Source organism: Megalobrama amblycephala, linkage group LG8 (genome assembly GCF_018812025.1).
Source record: "Megalobrama amblycephala isolate DHTTF-2021 linkage group LG8, ASM1881202v1, whole genome shotgun sequence".
Taxonomy (NCBI): domain Eukaryota; kingdom Metazoa; phylum Chordata; class Actinopteri; order Cypriniformes; family Xenocyprididae; genus Megalobrama; species Megalobrama amblycephala.
Window position 1 is genome coordinate 14,093,096 of NC_063051.1, and position 19,938 is coordinate 14,113,033.

The window sequence follows — 19,938 nt, forward strand, 5'->3', positions numbered from 1 at the left end:
TAATGATCCCCCAAAATAGGCAGTTAAAAAAATTAATTAAAAAAAATCTATGGGGTATTTTGAGCTGAAACTTCACAGACACATTCAGGGGACACCTTAGACTTATATTACATCTTTTAAAAAGAAGTTCTAGGGCACCTTTAATAAAAAAGTTGAGTTCAAAATACACCAATTTTAAGAAAGGGCTTTATAAGTGAACAAAAAGCTGAGACATATTTGCAGAGTGACAGAAGACAGCGGCCCACGTGCCGATCGGTAACTGTCACCTGTAATGAGGCAGAGAGTCATGACAAACTTTTGCTTTCGCTGCAGTAGTAGCTGTATGTGTATAAAACATGCCTTCAAGCAAAGTCAGCAAAAAGTTATTTATAACGTAATTTAAAGTTTCTCATAGCTTGATGAACACTCTTAACATACTGCACATTGTAAAAGAAATGAGGCCCATGACAAAGCTGGGCTGCACTTGTTTTCTGATATAGATGAGCTATAATTACTATGTATCTGTAAGATACTATGTTTCAGAACCAAGTGAAAAGCACATTAGCACATGGCAATAGGAAAAAGAGATAATCCATAGTCTTAAAATATTCAGAAGTGAAATAAGTACAAGTGATCAAGTTTTAATGATAATACACTTTTGCACCTGGACCAACAAAATGTTCTCGAAAGAAAATTGGTCAGGTGAAAATACTGTCTACATGCCTTAATACATCAACACACATTACTGCTTATTTTAAAATGGCCTCCAGTCAGGCCAAGTAGACAAAGATTTATTCTTTGATCTTTGGTTCTGCCCAAGGTTACTTACTAAACTCTATTTTACGGGTCTTTTTCTTGTAACCATTGGCTTGGTCATTGAAGGTCTAGCTCTAATACCCCTTAAACTCTTTTCAGGCAATTACTGTTGTACAAAGTGTTATACAAAAACATTTTAAAAGAATTTACTTCAATTGAACTTGCAGATGGATCCCTTCATTATCCTATATGTTGTAGAAGGTTATACCACAATAAAAGTTTATTTGGAAAAACAAAAGCTGCATACAGACAAGAACAAGGACAGACACTCCAATTCCCAATCCATTTGTCTTTCTTTGCAGTAATCCCAGTGTTATTTTTCATCAGATGGAATATCAATTTGTAAATGTAACACAAGCACAAGCAAGTTCATTTCTCAATAAGAAAGCCTTGGCAGACACCCAGCACAGCCTCATCTAATTGGAAATTGCCCAAGAAAAATAATAATAATAATAATAATAATTTCATTACAGCAGAAAATGCCAAATCAGAGAGAAGAAAGGCAACATCTTAGATCTACAGTATAAAAGCCTGATTTGCTTTACACTTTAAACTCAGGGGCGTAGCCATCATTTCAGAAGTGAGGGGGACAGAAATGTTGAGTGTAATAGGCCTACCAGTTTTTGTCTGACCTTTGTCTAATTGATAGATTTTATTTATTTTTTATTTTATCTCTTGCTTTTAATTTGAAATCAATTTGCTTTTAATAAGAAATCAAATACACTGCTGAACAATAACCAATATCTAATATTTTCCCCATATTTTTTATGAAAATTTTATGATTGGTATATGTACTTCAAACACTTGTGCATTAAGTCCTCATGGATTTTATACAATGTAAAAAAAAAAAAAGATCACAGAAAAAGGTAGAAAATACAGTACCTATCAAAGGTTTGGAAACATTACAATTGTAATTATACAATTGAAATAGGCCTATGTCTCTCTGCTCACCAAGGCTGGATTTATTTAATCAAAAAAATGCAGTAATCAGTAAATCAGTAATATTGTGAAATAGAATTACAATTTAAAATAGCTGTTTTCTATGTGAATATATTGTAAACTGTAATTTATTCCTGTGATCAAAGCTGATTTTTCAGCATCATTACTCCAGTCTTCAGTGTCACATGATCCTTCAGAAATCATTCTAATATGATGATTTGCTGCTCAAGAAACATTTATCATTATTATAAATGTTGAAAACAGTTGTACTGCTTCATATTTTGTGGAAATTCATTAAGGATGCATTAAATTTATCAAAGTGACAGTAAATGCAAATAAATGCTGTTCATTGAACTTTCTATTCATCAAAGAATCCAGAAAAAAAAGTATCATAGTTTCCACAAGCAAATCAGCATATTAGAATGATTTCTGAAGGATCATGTGACACTGAAGACTGGAGTAATGATGCTGAAAATTCAGCTTTGATCACAGGAAATTTTCACATAGCATAGAAAACAGCTGTTTTAATTTGTAATAATATTTCGCAATATTACTGTTTTTGCTGCATTTTTGATTAAGTAAATGCAGCCTCGGCAAACATAAGAGACTTCTTTCAAAAACATTAACAGGTTGTCAATTAGCACTGCATTATTCATATTATTGACAGCCATTTTACAAAAACATGCTATACAGACTTATAAACAGGGTTTAATCTGTAATTAAACAGAGCTTTTTAATTTCGAAGGAGAAAGTTTCCTTGACCTTTCAGTGAACTTAAGATAAACAGAGCTATAACATAGCTGGGAGATAAAAATGCTTATTTATAAGCTTATTTATAAGGAAAAAGTCATGCTGCATTTCTATCACATAAATGCATCAGTGGACTGAGAAGTCACTGTGTACATGAGATATTCCTGTGTAAATATATCTCTGTAATGCTACATTTTCCAGCACATTGCTTTTTATGCCTACATTTTTCTTAAAAGTGCTGTAAGCTAATATTTTTGTGTAATACCACACATAAAATGTCCCTACTACCTGACAGATATTACTGAAACAGGTGTCCAGAGAAATCAAATCTGTCTGTGACAGCCCTAGGCACTGTAAACCGCAAAATAATAATAATAATAATAATAATAATAATAATAATAAAGAACCTGTCAAGGGAGTGGTTCTCACCTTTTTTTATCAGAAATACTGTATTTTCCAAAATTAAAGTTAGAATATACATGGGACATGTCATGGCTTACAAAGGGCAATTAATGTCAAGCACATAAAACAAAGTATGCACATAAATACAAGCAAGTAAGGTGAGGAGGAGGAGGAGACTAATTTATTTTAATAAATTAATTTAGACTTGGCATTTAAAATAGTTATTGTTTATAATGAATACAGCTATAATTTATTTTATTTATTATTTTGTATTTATTTTATTGCTGCTACTGCAGAAGCAATGATGGGACTTGCTACTGCCCATACATACACGACACATTGCTGTGAGCAAGTAAGACATGCTGCTGCTGTACAATATAGTGTACATTAATTACCCGTAACAGATCTATACTGGTAGAGCTGGGGAAGGTGGAGGTTTTCTGAAAGTGTACTGCACTGCTAGGCAAATGCTAGCCAAGTATTTGAAGGTTGACCACAGAAGCTCATTGGCTACTGATACAACATGAACCAATCAGAGAATGATGAGATTACGAGCAGGTTGAGTTAAAGGACCTATTAGCCTGCACCATCTAGAGTTTCATGACAGAACTTTGTATTTATTTAGTCTCAAACTATTCAATAACCATTCACTGGCATATTGCAAAAAAAAAAAAGAAACGAAAAGAAAAAGACAAAAAGTGAAAATTCTGACCTTGAGAGACTAGACGAAAGTTAGCAAACATCTCAAATCATTTACAGCACCATTAACTGTCAATATACAATTAGCTGAAGCACTGCCCTGATTTCCTTATGTTTCACTGTGGTTACCTGAGAATCGCATGGAGCCTCCTCTGGTGAACAGGGGTGGAGCCTGGAAGGCGTAGATGACATCACTCTCTGAGATACTCGTCATATCATCTTCATCAGAGAAAGAGCGCTGGAACCCATTTGAGTTAATCTCTGTCAAAATCACCTACGAGAGAAAGAGAAATGTTCATTTCAAATGGCCTTGCACGCACAGATTATTCTGATGAACAAGAAACTTGAGTTTTAGTAAACAAAGATGATTTCAGGTTCTTCTCCAGCTGTTTTCCAGAAGCTGATGTCATATCACAAACCAACAGATAAGGGGATTTCAGCTCAACTGCTCAGCAAGACAAAGGCTCAGGGATAGGTCAGTTTCTATTGCTTGTTTTTGGTCAGTCACTCAGTCACTCAGTCAGTCACTCACTCACTCACTCACTCACCAATATTTCACACCACTGTTTTGTTCTGCGGCCTTACATTGTGTGATACAGTGTATTACACAATTCTGCTGTATACTGCACATGTTGCCATAGGGAGTATATAATGCAGTAATAGTAATATTAGTATGGTAGTATGCTATTCTTAACAAGCCATGCACTTACTTATACACACTCATCTCAATATCGCCTCCCACCACAAGAGTGTAAATCAGTAGTAAATCAGTGTGAGATGGCCTGCTAATACAAGGCTCGTTTTTACAAAATGCCACATAATACCTAATCTAAGCTCTGTGGAACAGGACAAATAAAAATCTGTTGCCTGAACCCATCATATATATATCATATATTCAGTGTTGATCTGAAACACACTACTGTATATGAGATTAGAAATGGAGGTCTAGATGAAATCTAAATACACTACATGCAAAATGTTTCATCTCAAATGATCAGTTAAGAAATTATAGCAAAAAGTTGAAAAAAATTGAACTGAATTTCTAAATTTCTTAGTAGTTGGTTAGTTGGTAACACAACACAGAAACAACATGCAATGTAAGTAACACTAAGAGCTGATAAGAGAGACCTTAAAAAAGAAAAGGAAGTAACAAGTTTTTTTACCCTGCAGTAATAGCATCTGGCCATTTACTCCAATACCAGATGCATAATGTCCTCACATCCATCCTCAGGTAACACATCTGCTACCTTACAAAATGTGCATAATTTGAATGCACTAGTTAGGCAGATAAGTTTGACTGATGGATGGATTTTCTTAAAATTCACTTGTATGTTATCTGTATAATTGTGGTTTTCTGTATTTTAATATGGCTATTTAAAATGAATTATATGGAAGCTTGTTTCAGCTAGAATAAAACAATTTAAAAGATAATTGCGACTTTTTCATCTCACAATTCTGACTTTTTTCCCTTGTAATTGTGAGTTATTGTGGGATATAAACTCGCAATTCTGACTTTTTTTGCCCACAACTGTGAGTTTATATCTCGTAATTCAGACTTTTCTCACAATTGGGAGTTTATATCACACAATTCTGAGAAAAAAAAAGTCAGGATTGCGAGTTTATGTCTATCATGTCTATCTATGTCTATCACTTCAAGACCTGATGCGCGGATCCATTTACTGTAACACATGCGTTTTCTTTCTCAACTGTTTGCGTTGACTTAAAACATAACTGACTGTGTTTATGTGAACACTCCCCAAAACTGGCATTTTGACATTATTTTCTGAGTATTTGACTGTTTAAGCACATTAAACCGTGAAAAAGAACTCAATTTAGTACTAAGAGGTGGCTTTATTCGCGTGCACTTTGGGTGTGAGCACAAAATCTGCGGGAATGAGTAAAATTATACGCAATATTCAAGCCCTGTAACACCGACAATATTCATCTGGAGCAAATGAAACCAGTGAGTGAGGGGAGGCAGGTTTGTGTGTCAACTCGCTGTTGGAGAGATGAGAGAGTGAGAAAGTGCAGCTGGTATCATATCTGTCCTATGAATAATTACTATTGGAAGCGTTTCAGCGTTTCTGTATCGATATGTATCGAAAAATCAATATTTTTGACAACACTACATTACACTTGGTTTATTATTTCAGATGCCTTTTTAAAAGTAAACAATTGAAAAATGTATGTATTACATACAAAATTCAACCTGCCAAAGTGGCTACTAGGAGTGACTGCGTTACACCCCACTGCTAAAATCCACCATTTACCGGGTGTTAATGTCAAGCCCTGGTATTGATCATTCGAGTCATGTTCTGACATTCTCATTGACAAGCAAAACTGAAATCATACTGAACAAACGCAAGCAAACACTTGTGCTAATATTGCCAATACTCCTCTTGGACAAGGAAATAAATAATCTGGATTGTCTAAAGTCTGCCATTTCTGGGCAAAAGATGGAATTTGCAGACTGCTCATTCTCCAGAGCAAACTAATATTTTTATATTGCAATAATAAAGTTAATTATTACAATATGTTGGTATTATTAAACGAATAACATTAAATGGTTAGTTTACCCAAAAAATGAAAATTCTTTCTTTCACTTTTATTCACCCTCTTGTAATTCCAAACCCACATGACCATCAAACATGGTAAACGGAAGCTCAAATGTGCATGCGTGATGTGCGAGAATCAGTGAGGTTTGTGTAACATCACAGTAATCATCATTACTAAAAAGACATGACATGTGGAATGTTGGAGGCAGTTTAATAGAGTATGAACAGAGATACATGTGCTTGTTCGCTATTAGCTACTCTTCGTGAGCCTGGAAGATGTATGCAAGAGTACAGGGCCAGAAATCTAAAATCTCACCTAGGGCACCAACAGAGCCTGGGCCGGCCCTGCAAGAGTAATTCATCTTTGGCAAAACTATGTAAGGTGTGTGCGTGCAGTACAATATAATATTTTATTCTGAACTAATGGGGTGAGAGTGTATATTGCACACAGTGTGGTTCAGGAATAGGAAAAGATAAAAGAGACAAAACACCAGCAAATACGGCAGACAGCAGGTCTCACCTGGTCCGGAGAGATCTTGCCCTCCTCTGCTACCATGGCCCTGAGTGTTGAGACAGACCCAAAGAGAGGCACAGCCAACCCTACTCTCAGAAAGCGCTGACCTTCATTGTTGAACACCAGAGTCACATTCAGGGCCCTAAACACACAATAACATACATATTTAGCACACTAGCTAACTCACCATGGGTTCTTAGGTGTTTTTACCATAGCAGACTCATACATTTTTGCAACATTAAAGGTGCTCTAAGCGATCCTGGGTGGAGTAACTTCCTGTTGACGTTCGAAGTGTTGTCAAACAAAACAGAGGCTAGCTAGACCCTCCCTCCTCCTCCTCCTCCCCCTCCCCTCCGTGCTTCCTGAAACAGTCATGAACGCGCATTTAAAATCATTCTTGTCGGTTATTGGCTGGAGCATGTTTATTATGATTCGTGGTCCAGGCTGCACCAGTTTGTTTTTATTGCCGTTTTTGGAGCTTGTGGCGACTACAGAGACCGCTTTTTTTTACAGTGTGTTCAGGGGACAGGCAGCTAGCGGATAGTGAGGAAATGTTTGCTGTATGTGACAAAAAATGTTTTGGCCTAAAAACGTCTCGGTTACGTATGTAACCCTCGTTCCCTGAAGGAGGGAACGGAGACGTACGTCAGTAGTGACCGACGAATTGGGATATCGCTAGAGAGCCCTATCAGCTTCGAGTGAACTAAAACAAGCCAATGGAATTGGCGTGTGATATTTGCATAATGCGCACCGCCTCCGACAGGTGTATATAAATAGGAAGCAGATGCAATCGCACTCTGTTTTTCGCTGAGGAGACAACTGGTGTCCTCACAACAGCGAGGGTACAGAAACTGTGGCGACGGGACGTACGTCTCCGTTCCCTCCTTCAGGGAACGAGGGTTACATACGTAACCGAGACGTTCCCTTTCAGTCGGTCACGTTCGACGTACGTCAGTAGTGACCGACGAATTGGGATCCCAAATAAAGCGCCACAGTTACGAAACCCCTTCCAGTGCCCAGTGCAAGCTCTAGCCACCCGACGCACCAATTGGGAAGGTGAAGGGGGCGAGCTTACGCCGAGAGAGTCTACTGCTGTTCCGACATACCCACTAAGTAAACTAGACTACACTGGGGAAGCGAACCCGTAGGGGACGCTGCGGAGGCCACTACCTACCCAATGGGGGAGGAGTTTACGTGGAGAATACACATATGGACTGGCCCGGGGGGCAGTATGCATATGGAGTCCCTGGGATGGCTCCACCTGGGTAGGGGGAGACTCATCTGACAGGTGACAGCAGAGCTGGCTCTGCTAAGGGAAAGACACGGACTCGGCCCGTAGGGAGTTTTAAACCGTGGATGAATACACATATGGGACCGCTCACGTAGAGGAGTCACGACATATGGGCCCCAGCCAACAGACAGCGTCAGCGACGGATGTAGGCCTGGCATCAGACACTCCGCAATGTCCGAGCCGAAGGGGGAGGCGGAGGAACTCGACAGGGTTCGCCAAGCGGGGAACACGACTGGAGTAAAAAGTATGCACGTATCCGGCTAAGGGGCGGGAATGGCATTGCAAGCCGACACTTAGAGCGGGTACAACACGTCTACCGACTAGTGGATGCGAGTACACGTGAAGATACCGGCTCTACACGTAGGCTATAAAACCTAGCGAACGTGTTAGGTGTCGCCCAGCCCGCAGCTCTACAGATATCTGTCAGCGAGGCGCCATGAGCCAGCGCCCAGGAAGAGGCCACCCCTCTGGTGGAGTGGGCTCTCAACCCGAGGGAGAATCACCGGGCCCGAATTCTAGGCACGCTTCGTCGACCGAAAACGCATGCAGGTCCCCCACCCTCTTCAGGGAAGCCAATGCGACCAGAAGGACAGTTTTTAGAGACATTACTTTCAGGTCGACTGATCGCAAGGGCTCAAAGGGATGACCCCGGAGAGCTGAGAGAACCAGGGTCAGATCCCAAGAGGGTACGGAGGAAGGGCGAGGAGGATTCAGTCTCCTCGCCCCCCTCAGGAACCTGACGATCAGATCGTGTTTCCCCAGGGACTTACCCTCAACTGCGTGGTGATGTGCAGCGATAGCGGCAACATACACCTTCAGGGTGGAGGGAGACAGCCTTCGCTCCAACCCTTCTTGCAGGAAGGAAAGCACAGATCTGACCGAGCATGATCGGGGGTCCTCTCGGCGAGAGGCGCACCATTCGACGAACAGGTTCCACTTCAGCGCGTAGAGACTCCTAGTGGAAGGAGCTCTAGCGGAAGTGATGGTGTCTACGACCGCTTGCGGGAGATCACTCAGAACCTCCGCATCCCGTCCAGGGACCACACGTGGAGGTTCCACAGATCGGGACGCGGGTGCCACAGGGTGCCCCGTCTCTGAGTCAGGAGGTCCTTCCTCAGAGGAATCGGCCAGGGAGGGGCTGTCGCGAGGAGGATGAGGTCCGAGAACCAGGTCCGAGTGGGCCAGTACGGAGCCACTAACAAGACCTGCTCCCCGTCCTCCCTGACCTTGCACAGGAGTTGTGCGAGAAGGCTCACTGGGGGAAACGCATATTTGCGTAGACCCTGGGGCCAGCTGTGTGCCAGGGCATCCGTGCCGAGCGTGCCGCCGGACAGGGAATAGAACCACTGGCAGTGGGCAGTTTCTGGGGAGGCAAACAGGTCTACCTGGGCCTCGCCGAAATGCTGCCAAATCAGCTGAACCGCCTGGGGGTGGAGCCGCCACTCAAGTGGAGGCTGCCGTGACAGCTCGTCGGCCGCACGGTTGAGCACACCTGGGACATGAGTGGCCCGAAGGGACCTCAGATGCTTCTGACTCCACAACAAGAGATGGCGGGCGAGTTGCGACATGCGACGGGAGCGTAGACCACCTTGATGGTTGATGTACGCAACGGCCGCAGTGCTGTCCGAACGGACCAGTACGTGCTTGTCTGACAGCAACTCCTTGAAGCGGGCCAGAGCAAGACGTACTGCTAGCAACTCGAGGCAATTGATATGCCAATGCAGCTGAGGCCCCGTCCAAAGACCCGACACTGCATGCCCGTTGTACGTGGCCCCCCATCCCGTGGCAGAGGCATCTGTGGAGACCACAGCATGCCTGGACACTTGTTCCAGGGGTACTCCGGCCCGCAGGAACGAAGGGTCCGACCACCGGACAAGGGTGCGACGGCAGCTCGGTGTCACAGGGACACGGAGCGTGCCGCGCTGCCACGCCCATCTCGGGACCCGGCCGCGGAGCCAGTGTTGAAGCGGTCTCATATGGAGCAATCCGAGCGGCGTGACCGCGGCTGCAGATGCCATATGCCCCAGGAGCCTCTGAAAATCTTTCAGTGGAGCCGCTGTCCTGCGCTTGAGCGAGCTCAGGCAGTTCAACACCGACTGGACGCGCGCCTCGGTGAGACGCGCAGTCCGTGCGACCGAGTCTAGCTCGAGACCGAGATAAGAGATCCTCTGCCCGGGGGCGAGTTTGCTCTTGTCCCAGTTGACCCGAAGACCCAACCGGCTGAGGTGAGCTAAAACCATGTCCCTGTGTTCGCACAACTGCTCTCGCGAGCTGGCCAGGATCAGCCAGTCGTCGAGATAGTTGAGAATACGAACGCCCTGTTCCTTGAGGGGAACAATGGCCGCCTCCGCAACCTTCGTAAAGACGCGGGGGGACAGGGCCAGCCCGAAGGGTAGGACTTTGTACTGATATGCCCGACCCTCGAACGCAAACCGCAGGAAGGGTCTGTGTCGAGGCAGAATCGAGACATGAAAGTACGCTTCCTTCAGGTCGATTGCTGCAAACCAATCCCGGGGACGGACGCATTCGAAAATGCGCTTCTGCGTGAGCATCTTGAACGGCATCCTGTGAAGATACCGGTTCAGGACGCGCAGATCCAGGATTGGCCGTAGCCCACCGCCCTTTTTCGGTACAATGAAGTAGGGGCTGTAGAACCCCGACTTCATATCGGCTGGAGGGACCGGCTCGATTGCATCCTTCGCCAGTAGGACAGCAATCTCCGCCCGGAGAACAGGTGCACTGTCCAACGACACTTGAGTGAAGTGGACACCCCTGAAAACTGGGGGACGCCGGGCGAACTGAATCGCATAGCCGAGTCTGATAGTGCGAATGAGCCAGCGGGACGGGCTGGGAAGCGTGATCCACGCCTCCAGACTCCGAGCCAGCGGGACCAAAGGCACCACAGACGCACCGGGGGTGGGGCAGCAAGGCAGAGTGGGACCGACTCGGACGGCATGGGAGCGGCCCGGAGTGTGGTCAGACTCTGCGAGGCAGCAGTGCGTATGGGAGACGGCGCACGGGGCGCGGCCTGCGCCATCACACTGCCACCTGCTGGCGATGTGAGGGGGGGCTGCGCGTGACAAGGCAGGGCCTCGCACGCTGACAGCCGCAAGCAGAGTACGGGGACCCGACTCGGACGGCATGGGAGCGGCCCGGAGTGTGGTCAGACTCTGCGAGGTAGCAGTGTGAATGGGAGACGGCACATGGGGTGCGGCCTGAACCACCACACTGGAACCTGCTGGTGAAGTGAGAGAGGGCTGAGAGTGGCAAGGGGGGGCCTTGCACACTACCAGCCACACCCTCTTGGGACCTGGAGGATCAGATAACAGTTCTATTCGTGGGTACCGCTGGACTCCGGAGAGCCAGCGGCGGAACAGACCAGAAATCTCCACCCGGCCCTCCTCCGGGGAAAGAACTGTTTACTTCAGCTGCAGGTCACCATATCCCCAGGACCGCCTCCTGCTAACCAACTGGGTTGGCTGCGGGGAGAGCGGGCTGGGTTTTAGGCCAGCTTGTGAGATGAGCACATCGAGAAAGTGTACTTGACGATGACACATCCCAGCAAGACCAGCCAGGGGTGTTTCCGGACCACCATGGTGGACATTGTCTGGCCAGAGGCCTGCGCTATGACCTGTATCATGCGTAGCTCAACCCTGACTCAGAACTACCCACATGCAATGAGTGCTTTGGCCTACCACGGACTTGCCGGGGGCCAAGACCCATGCAGGGCAGAGGTGGTGTGCCCGTAGCACTGCGACCCCACCCTAAAGGGTAGTGAGAGAGAAAAAAAAAAACTTGTAATGCAGATTATGGCCCCCTTGGCGTTCCATATTTAACACCAAAGAGGCTACAAAACTGCCAAGTTTTTCCATGCACGTCCGGGCACAGGGGGCGGGGCAAGGCGAGTGCGCATCACACAACGCCCCCAGGGGCCCGGGAAAGCATGGTTGTCAAGTCTGAATCTGATTCAGCATGAGCACATCACGACTGTGTGACGCTCAGCATCATCTTCATTTTCAGAGCCCAACAATACTCTCTCCAATGTAGCAGTCGACATCTGATCCTCTGCTGGAGCTCCGACTAAGACGCTAGGTCCCTCATGAGAAGGACCAGCAATCCAAGCAGAAGCTACCAGCCATGTTGGACAGTGAACGTGGCCGTCCAACTGGACGACACACGGCGCACTGGGCGCCGACGTGGCCATGTTTTATTAAACATGAACCACCCACGGACATAGTCACAACATGTTTGCGATGCACTAGAGGAGCGGGGGGCCCACGGAGAATGGCTCGGCGGGTATAGCCCCACTGTGATCCTCTGGTCACCCAGGCTTATTAACCAAAGTAGTATTTTTCTTATTCAGAAAAATAAACTAGATCGGGGAATAAGTGAGGGGACTCCACCTCATTAAAGGCGCTCGAGTCTCGACCGTGCATCTAGAGCGGCAGACGACGCGCAGGGTTTCCATGGCAACGCGCGCTGTCAGCCGGCAGCTCGACGGCACACGGCGCGCTGAACGCTCAAGCCCTTACGAGAAAGGCGAGACAAACAACGAGCCGACGTGGGCATATTCTCATAAGAGAATATGAGCCACCCACAAACACAGTCTCAGCACGCTAAGCAGACATGAGAGAAAGTGATTGTGGCCGTCAGTGAGGATAGGAAACGACCGCCTCCAGAAACGCACAGACAGAATGACGTCTTGAAAAAGATGCAGTGTCTGTCTGTGAAGCTCTTTTAGAAGGGGAAGAGTCAGCTCTCTCGTGCTGAAGCACACAGGGAGTGACGCGATGTGTTCGGGTACACCACTCCCCGAACACACCGGGAGGAACCGGCCCAAATCGCAACAGACAACTGCGTTTTATATGGGAATTCAGTTGCTGTTAAAACAGCAGTTGAGAGCTTAAGCTCAGGCTCCCCGGGAAGCTCGCGACCTCGCTGTTGTGCCTTAACGCCAACACAAACAGACGCTGAATCTCCAAGGCTGTTTAGTTTCACTCTTGTGAAGTCTGAAGCTGGACACCAACTGTTGGCTCCGAAGCGAAAGACAGAGTGCGATTGCATCTGCTTCCTATTTATATACACCTGTCGGAGGCGGTGCGCATTATGCAAATATCGCACGCCAATTCCATTGGCTTGTTTTAGTTCACTCGAAGCTGATAGGGCTCTCTAGCGATATCCCAATTCGTCGGTCACTACTGACGTACGTCGAACGTGACCGACTGAAAGGGAACGTGTGACATCGCTTAGAGCACAATTAATGCAATGCATTAAAACAGCATTTTTTTTTTTTTTTTTACAGCTTTTACTTGTCTTGAAACGGTTTGAAGACGGTTTGCTAATAAGTGGCTAAATGGGACTACAAAGGTTGTCACAGATATTAAACACCATCACACCAAGCAGGAAAACCAGTGTAACACATACTCTTGTGGCTTATTCCTTAGAGTGTGAGAGAGTGAATCAATTTGCTGCATGTAGGGCTACAGTCTGTGGAGTGTAGGGTGAAGGTTGATTCACACTAGGTTGATGTCTCTAACACTGCCACACGCGCACACACACACACACCTTGTAGGTGCAGTGCACATTAGAGTTGAGAGCTGGTCAATGGCCACACACACACACACACACACACACAATCCAGTCGCACAGCAGCTGATGGTCTCAGTGCAGCAGCATTTATCACTGCAGCTGCAGTTGCGGACATTATGGCTCTGGAGACTTAGACAGACTTTTAAATGCCTCTCTCTGTTGCATTATTGAAAGCTGTATGTGAAATGCTAATTTTTTTTAAAAAACACTCAGTTATACAAAACTAACCCCCAATCACTCCCTGGGTGCTACTGTTAAAATAAATAAATAAATAAATAAAATAAATGGCTGCCCACTGCTCAGGGTGTGTGTTCACGGTGTGTGTGTTCAATACTCACTATTGTGTATGTGCACGTGGATGGGTGAAATGCAGAGCGCAAATTTCACGTATGGGACGCGACGTCACATCACTTTTATATGAGTGCACCAGTGAGAAGACAACTGAAGCTTTTTAGATGTAGAAATAAGCTGGCAAGGTTGCTTCAGAAATGGCGTTTTTATCTCACGTTTGATTTTGTTATCGGTTAGGCTTTGTATGTTATTTTCAATGCAATAGAGCATTAAACCTTTTAGCACCACTCACCAGATATTTTGTTTCCAAACCGTCACGATACATACAACACAACTGACATAAAACATTGCCAGATTCGTTCATCTATTTCAGCGCACTTGGATGGGTGAAATACAGTCACTTTTACTTTCATTTGAGTACACCAGTGGGAAGACAACTGAAGCTTTTTAGAGTCTGAATCATATAACAGGGTTTTATATATGTGGACTGTCAATCATACTCAGCTTATTCTGTGATTTTAGAGAGTATGTTTTTGTGTTAAAGTGTAGGTTGGATGTGTTACCTCTTGCAAAGACATATTTGTGCAGAGAGATGGGCAGTATTTCAATTAAATATATTTATACTTTTGTCTATTTTGTATTTTGCAGGACAAAAACAATCAGATGTAATTTGTAATTAAATAGCTACTCTGAGAGACTACATTTTGTATTTGAAATACTTAAAATACTGAATCAAATATGCCACTTTATTCTCAAATAATACTAGAACTTTCTTCACTGGTGTTAAAGGGATAGTTCACCCAAAAATGAAAATTTGATGTTTATCTGCTTACCCCCAGCACCCAAGATGTAGGTGACTTTGTTTCTTCAGTAGAACACAAATGATGATTTTTAACTGCAACCGTTGCCGTCTGTCAGTCAAGTAATGCGAGTCAATGGGAACTCTATCAATAAGAGTCAAAAAAACACGACAGACAAATCCAAATTAAACCCTGCGGCTCGTGACGACACATTGATGTCCTAAGACACGAAACGATCGGTTTGTGCGAGAAAGCGAACAGTATTTATATTATTTTTACCTCTAATACACCACTATATCCAACTGCGTTCAGCATTCACTTAGTTAGGTGTGATCGCACTCTGACAATGGCAGTGATGTCTCGCGCTTATACTTCAATGAGTGCTAGACATTACTTCCATTGTCAGAGCGTGATCAGACCTCACTAAGCGAATGCTGAACGCAGTTGGACATAGTGGTGTATTAGAGGTAAAAAATGATATAAATACTGTTCAATATCTCGCACAAACTGATCATTTTGTGTCTTAGGACATCAATGTGTCGTCACGAGCCGCAGGGTTTAATTTGGATTTGTCTGTCGTGTTTTATTTACTCTTATAGATTGTGTTACCATTCACTCGCATTATTTGACTGACAGACAGCAACGGTTGGAGTAAAACAGTTGGAGTTTTGGGTGAACTATCCCTTTAATAGGATTATTAAATATAGCCACCAAATATTGCCCATCACAGTTTTTGGCTAGATGCAAGTAAATCACATGAAACATACTGCTGGATCCATAGGCAGATTAACTAAATGAGTCTTAAAGACAGACTCAAAACTGAAAACTCATCATTTACTCATCCTCAAGTTGTTCCAAACCTGTATGAATTTCTTTCTTGATAGAATTTTTGTTTTTGGTGAGGTGAACTATCCCTTAATCCCCCCATGCTGGATCCAATTGAAAAAAACAAACAAAAAAAAAAACTAAAAAAACAAGGAAATAAGGTGCTTTGGTGCTCAGATCAAACTGTCTTAAGGTAAATTATATAGTAAAATATCAGATATTGCTTACTGAATGTCATTATAGAACAGAAGAATACAGCAATTAGCAAACTGCTGTGCTGCTCTAGAACTTGTGAATTTACTTGCTAGCTGACAAGTGATATTAGCTTGCTAGTTAATGTTAGCTTACTTAGATACTTTTGTTTTAATAGACAAAATTAATTTTTAGCAGCTAAAGGTGACGTAGTTACATTGTACTTACACAAATAAGTACTGAGTAATATTAAAGATCCCCTGTGGTGAAAATCAAGTTTTTAATGTTGTTTATATGTCTATGTAGTGTTTTTAATATGCTTTAAGACAAACCATGTGCAAATTCATAAGTCAGCACCATTGCTGAGTATTTTATGTTTGAAACTGCAGTAAATCAAAGACAGTCTGCTATACGTATGGTAGGTTTTAGCACGAAAACTCTTGTTGACATTTAGTAAAGACCTTCAAATTTGGCCCCCTAAGCTCTCAGTGCAGCTAGATATGCCTTTTTCACTCCAGATTATGAAATCTGGAGGTTAGTGATGCAGAGATGAACATGCTGGGAGTGTTTAGGACAGAAGGTACTGTACAAGTCGTCATGATGAGCCATAGTTCTCTCCATATATTTCTAGGATTCTATTATCGGTCTGTCTGACAGTTTGGCAGTCTCACAGGAGAGATTTTGCTGACTAGCTGTTTTGAGATTTAAGAAAACTGAGACAATGTTCTGTTAAGAGCTGTTCACTTGGTCATTCATCACATTAAGTATTTCAGGGTGGCCAAGGACACAAACACACTGAAACGCACAATAGCGAAGATACACACAGACACATATACATGCAAACACGTATACAGACATAAAAATTCATGTAGTATACAGACAATGAGTCCTAATAGATTCCAAAGAAATAAAGACAGAAGGCACAGTAACATACCTGGTCTGTCGCAGTGGGATTGGAAGTGAAATACACAGGAAAGGGTCAAAGGTGTTGCTCTGTTTAAGGCAATGAGGGCACGTCAGTGAGGACCTGAAACAAAAATGACCATGAGACATTTAATTATCTTTTTCTTTAAAACACTCAACCATAATAACCATTAATAATAATAATAATAATAATAATAATAATAATATGAATTTTGCTTGATTTTCTGTGTAGTTTTGTGCTGTTTAAATTAATTTAAAAACAGGTGCATTTTGAAATGTTTTAAATCATCTTGTAATGAATGTCAGTTTAGTTCTACTTTCTGATTCTGAATTATCACATGCATTAAAAGACAAAACAATATAACGCAACCACTATAAAAGGTTTTATAGTGCCAGATTTTTGCCTGAAGAGTTTATTTTTTGGAAAGCACAGTTGTTTGGCATCATGTCCACAGTGGGCCTGCGTGAGCACGTCTGTCTCTGAGCCCGATATAGAGCTTCCCTTCATGACTCAACAGCTGAACACTGGAAATGCATTTGGGTTCTGTAGGTGCAACGTGTTCACCTGCAGCGCAGACGACAGCTCGAAAACCAGCAGAGATGGGCACATGTTCTCATATTGACTGAGATAGGAAGCTCTGGAATGCATTGATTTAAATTTCTCAGCAATAATAAAAAAAAAGGAGTACAGAGAGAATTATGAAAAATGAACACAGAGGCAAAGAGGATGATGAGAGTGAGAAATAAAGATAGAAGAGACATCTGTAAGTGGAATAAATGAAAAAGAAAGTAAGGGAACAGCAGATGTAGAATGTGGCTGAGATTACATCATGTTGGGGTCCAATTGTCTCTTGTAAACTCTGCAGAGCTGTCATATCAACCGGTGGAGACCCCTTAAAATAGCAGCGCACACCTACCACAGCTATAGATACTCAACAGATTTTACACACTGTATGTCCTACACCTTCCCTATACTACTTACGGAAAAAAACAGAACTGGCGCCGCGTTCGTTCTGTAAGTTGAATAGGGAAGGTGTAGGACATACAGCGTAGGCGTTTTGAAGAATGTGGAAGGCGAACATTTGTGTTTATAAAGCATATACAGTTGTATTTTTTTTTCGGAAATGACAGATCGTTTCGCTAGATAAGACCCTTATTGCTCATCTGGTATCGTTTAAAGCCCTTTGAAGCTGCACTGAAACTGTAATTTTGACCTTCAACCGTTTGGAGGCCATTGAAGTCCACTATATGGAGAAACATCCTGGAATGTTTTCATCAAAAACCTTAATTTCTTTTCGACTGAAGAAAGAAAGACATGAACATCTTGGATGACATGGGGGTGAGTAAATTATCAGGAAAATTTTATTTGAAAGTGAACTAATCCTTTAACTATAAACAAAATTTGTATTGTATATACAAATATGTCTATTTAAAATGTAAATGGATGTTTATTTAGTATTTATTTCTAGAAAATTTCACAAATCAGGGTTTTAAACGTGGTTGCAAAAATTGCAAACCGCCTAGAAATTAACTTTTTTTAGGCCCTATTTTTGTAACCTATAGAATCACCATAAGTCAAGGTGCCTCTTTTCCCATGCCATACTTGTGTCGTTAAGCTACAGTAAATCACAGTGCCACTTAAAAGCAAGTCCATTGAGAAAACTGTCTTTTAACTAGTCTGGTGGGCATGTCAGAAGAGCATTGGTTTGTTGGGCTAAGGTGGAGTGAATAGACCGTATCTCTGTTTTACCCTTTCCTCAAAGTCTTGAGTCAAATTGTTCTGTAATGTTAATTCAGTGCATGTCATTCTCTTGAGAGACAATTACAATAATTTTACAAAAGAAAGACAAACCAGTTTGCTCTATTGCAGCGCTTTGATCTAAACACAATGAGTTTCTTTTGTTTCTCATTTTAACCCTTAGTACATTGTAAAACCCAACTGTCAACTTCACTTAGATAATATAATGACACATTGCTACAATCCATCATTTTTTAATTACTCAGTTGCTGTTTTTGTTTAGAGGACTAAAATAATCAAGATTTTAAGTTATTCTGGAATAACTTTTAATTATATATACTATTAAATTACAGTAACAGCTTTTTAGAATTACATATAATAATAATTCTTCCTTGCTAATGATCAAGCCTAAATGGGATCTATAGAATTACATTTTGTCTTAAAATGTTTAGCTAAAAGCATAATCATAGTATTCAAAGTTTGAAATAAACAAGGGGCAGAATGTGTGGAATTTGAATGACAGATGTTTCTGAGTATACAGTAAGTCTTTCCGTTGGTGTACATTCCATATATTCGTCAGATGGAAAAGAATCAACATGTTCTCCAACCAATATGCCTATATAGGTCCTTTGTCACTTCCCTGAAATACGACCCATAGGAGCGTTTACTAAAGTCGTGCCCCTATCGACAACAGGACACTTTCATTTTAATGCACTGTTCCCTTTTATCTGCGTCATATTTCGGGTTTCGCATAGCTCAATTGGCAGAGCATTGCAATATATAACAATATAAGATTGTATAATTCAATGTATAATATATAATAATCATTATATAATTTTTTGTACATTTTTAACACAAAAAAAGCTTTAAACTAAACTGCAGATGTTATGACAAAATATTTTAGCAAGAATGATGATCAGTGATGTACAATTAACTTCGATATTATGGAAGACACTGCTGGATTCGGTGGTTGAACGGTCAGTTGTCCAGTTTGAATAGGTCCAATGATAATAGCTTACTGTACAACCGCAGCTGCACGGTGGTGTTGCTGTCGTGTGAAGGATCGTCAAACAATTACCACTGTATTTGAAGGATATAATTTAAGGAAAACGGTAAGATTTGCACGTTTCCTTTTTAAAATACATTGTCAGTGACGCGCTGAGACAGACAATTGTATTTGCACTGTATTTGTATTTACAGTGGCATGAAAAAGTATGTGAACCCCTTGCAGAATCTGTGAAAATGAGAATTATTTTAATAAAATAAGAGGGATAATAAAAAATGCATGTTATTTTTTGTTTAGTACTGTCCTGAGTAAGATATTTTACATAAAAGATTTTTGCATTTAGTTCACAAGACAAAACAATAGCTGAATTTATTAAAATAACCCCATTCATAAGTATGTGAACCATTGATTCTCAATACTGTGTGTGGTTACCTGATGATCCATGACTGTTTTTTTGTTTTGTGATGGTTGTTCATGAGTCTCTTGTTTGTCCTGAGCAGTTAAACTGAGCTCTGTTCTTCAGAAAATTCCTCCAGCTCCTGCAGATTCATCAGTTTTCAAGCATTTTTGCATATTTGAACCCTTTCCAGCAGTGGCTGTTTGATTTTGAGATCCATCTTTTCACACT

The 19,938-nt window shown here is 42.4% G+C and overlaps 1 protein-coding gene across 1 annotated transcript in view; it reads right to left on the reverse strand.

Moving 5' to 3' along the window:
* usp43a (ubiquitin specific peptidase 43a) overlaps nt 1-19,938 on the reverse strand; it is a 114,134-nt gene that overhangs the window by 42,806 nt on the left and 51,390 nt on the right. The window contains exons 4-6 of the mRNA XM_048199555.1: nt 16,577-16,669; nt 6,661-6,796; nt 3,715-3,859 (exon numbers count right to left, since the gene is read on the reverse strand). Of these exons, the coding sequence (XP_048055512.1) occupies nt 3,715-3,859; nt 6,661-6,796; nt 16,577-16,669 (374 nt within the window). The remainder of the gene's footprint in view (nt 1-3,714; nt 3,860-6,660; nt 6,797-16,576; nt 16,670-19,938) is intronic.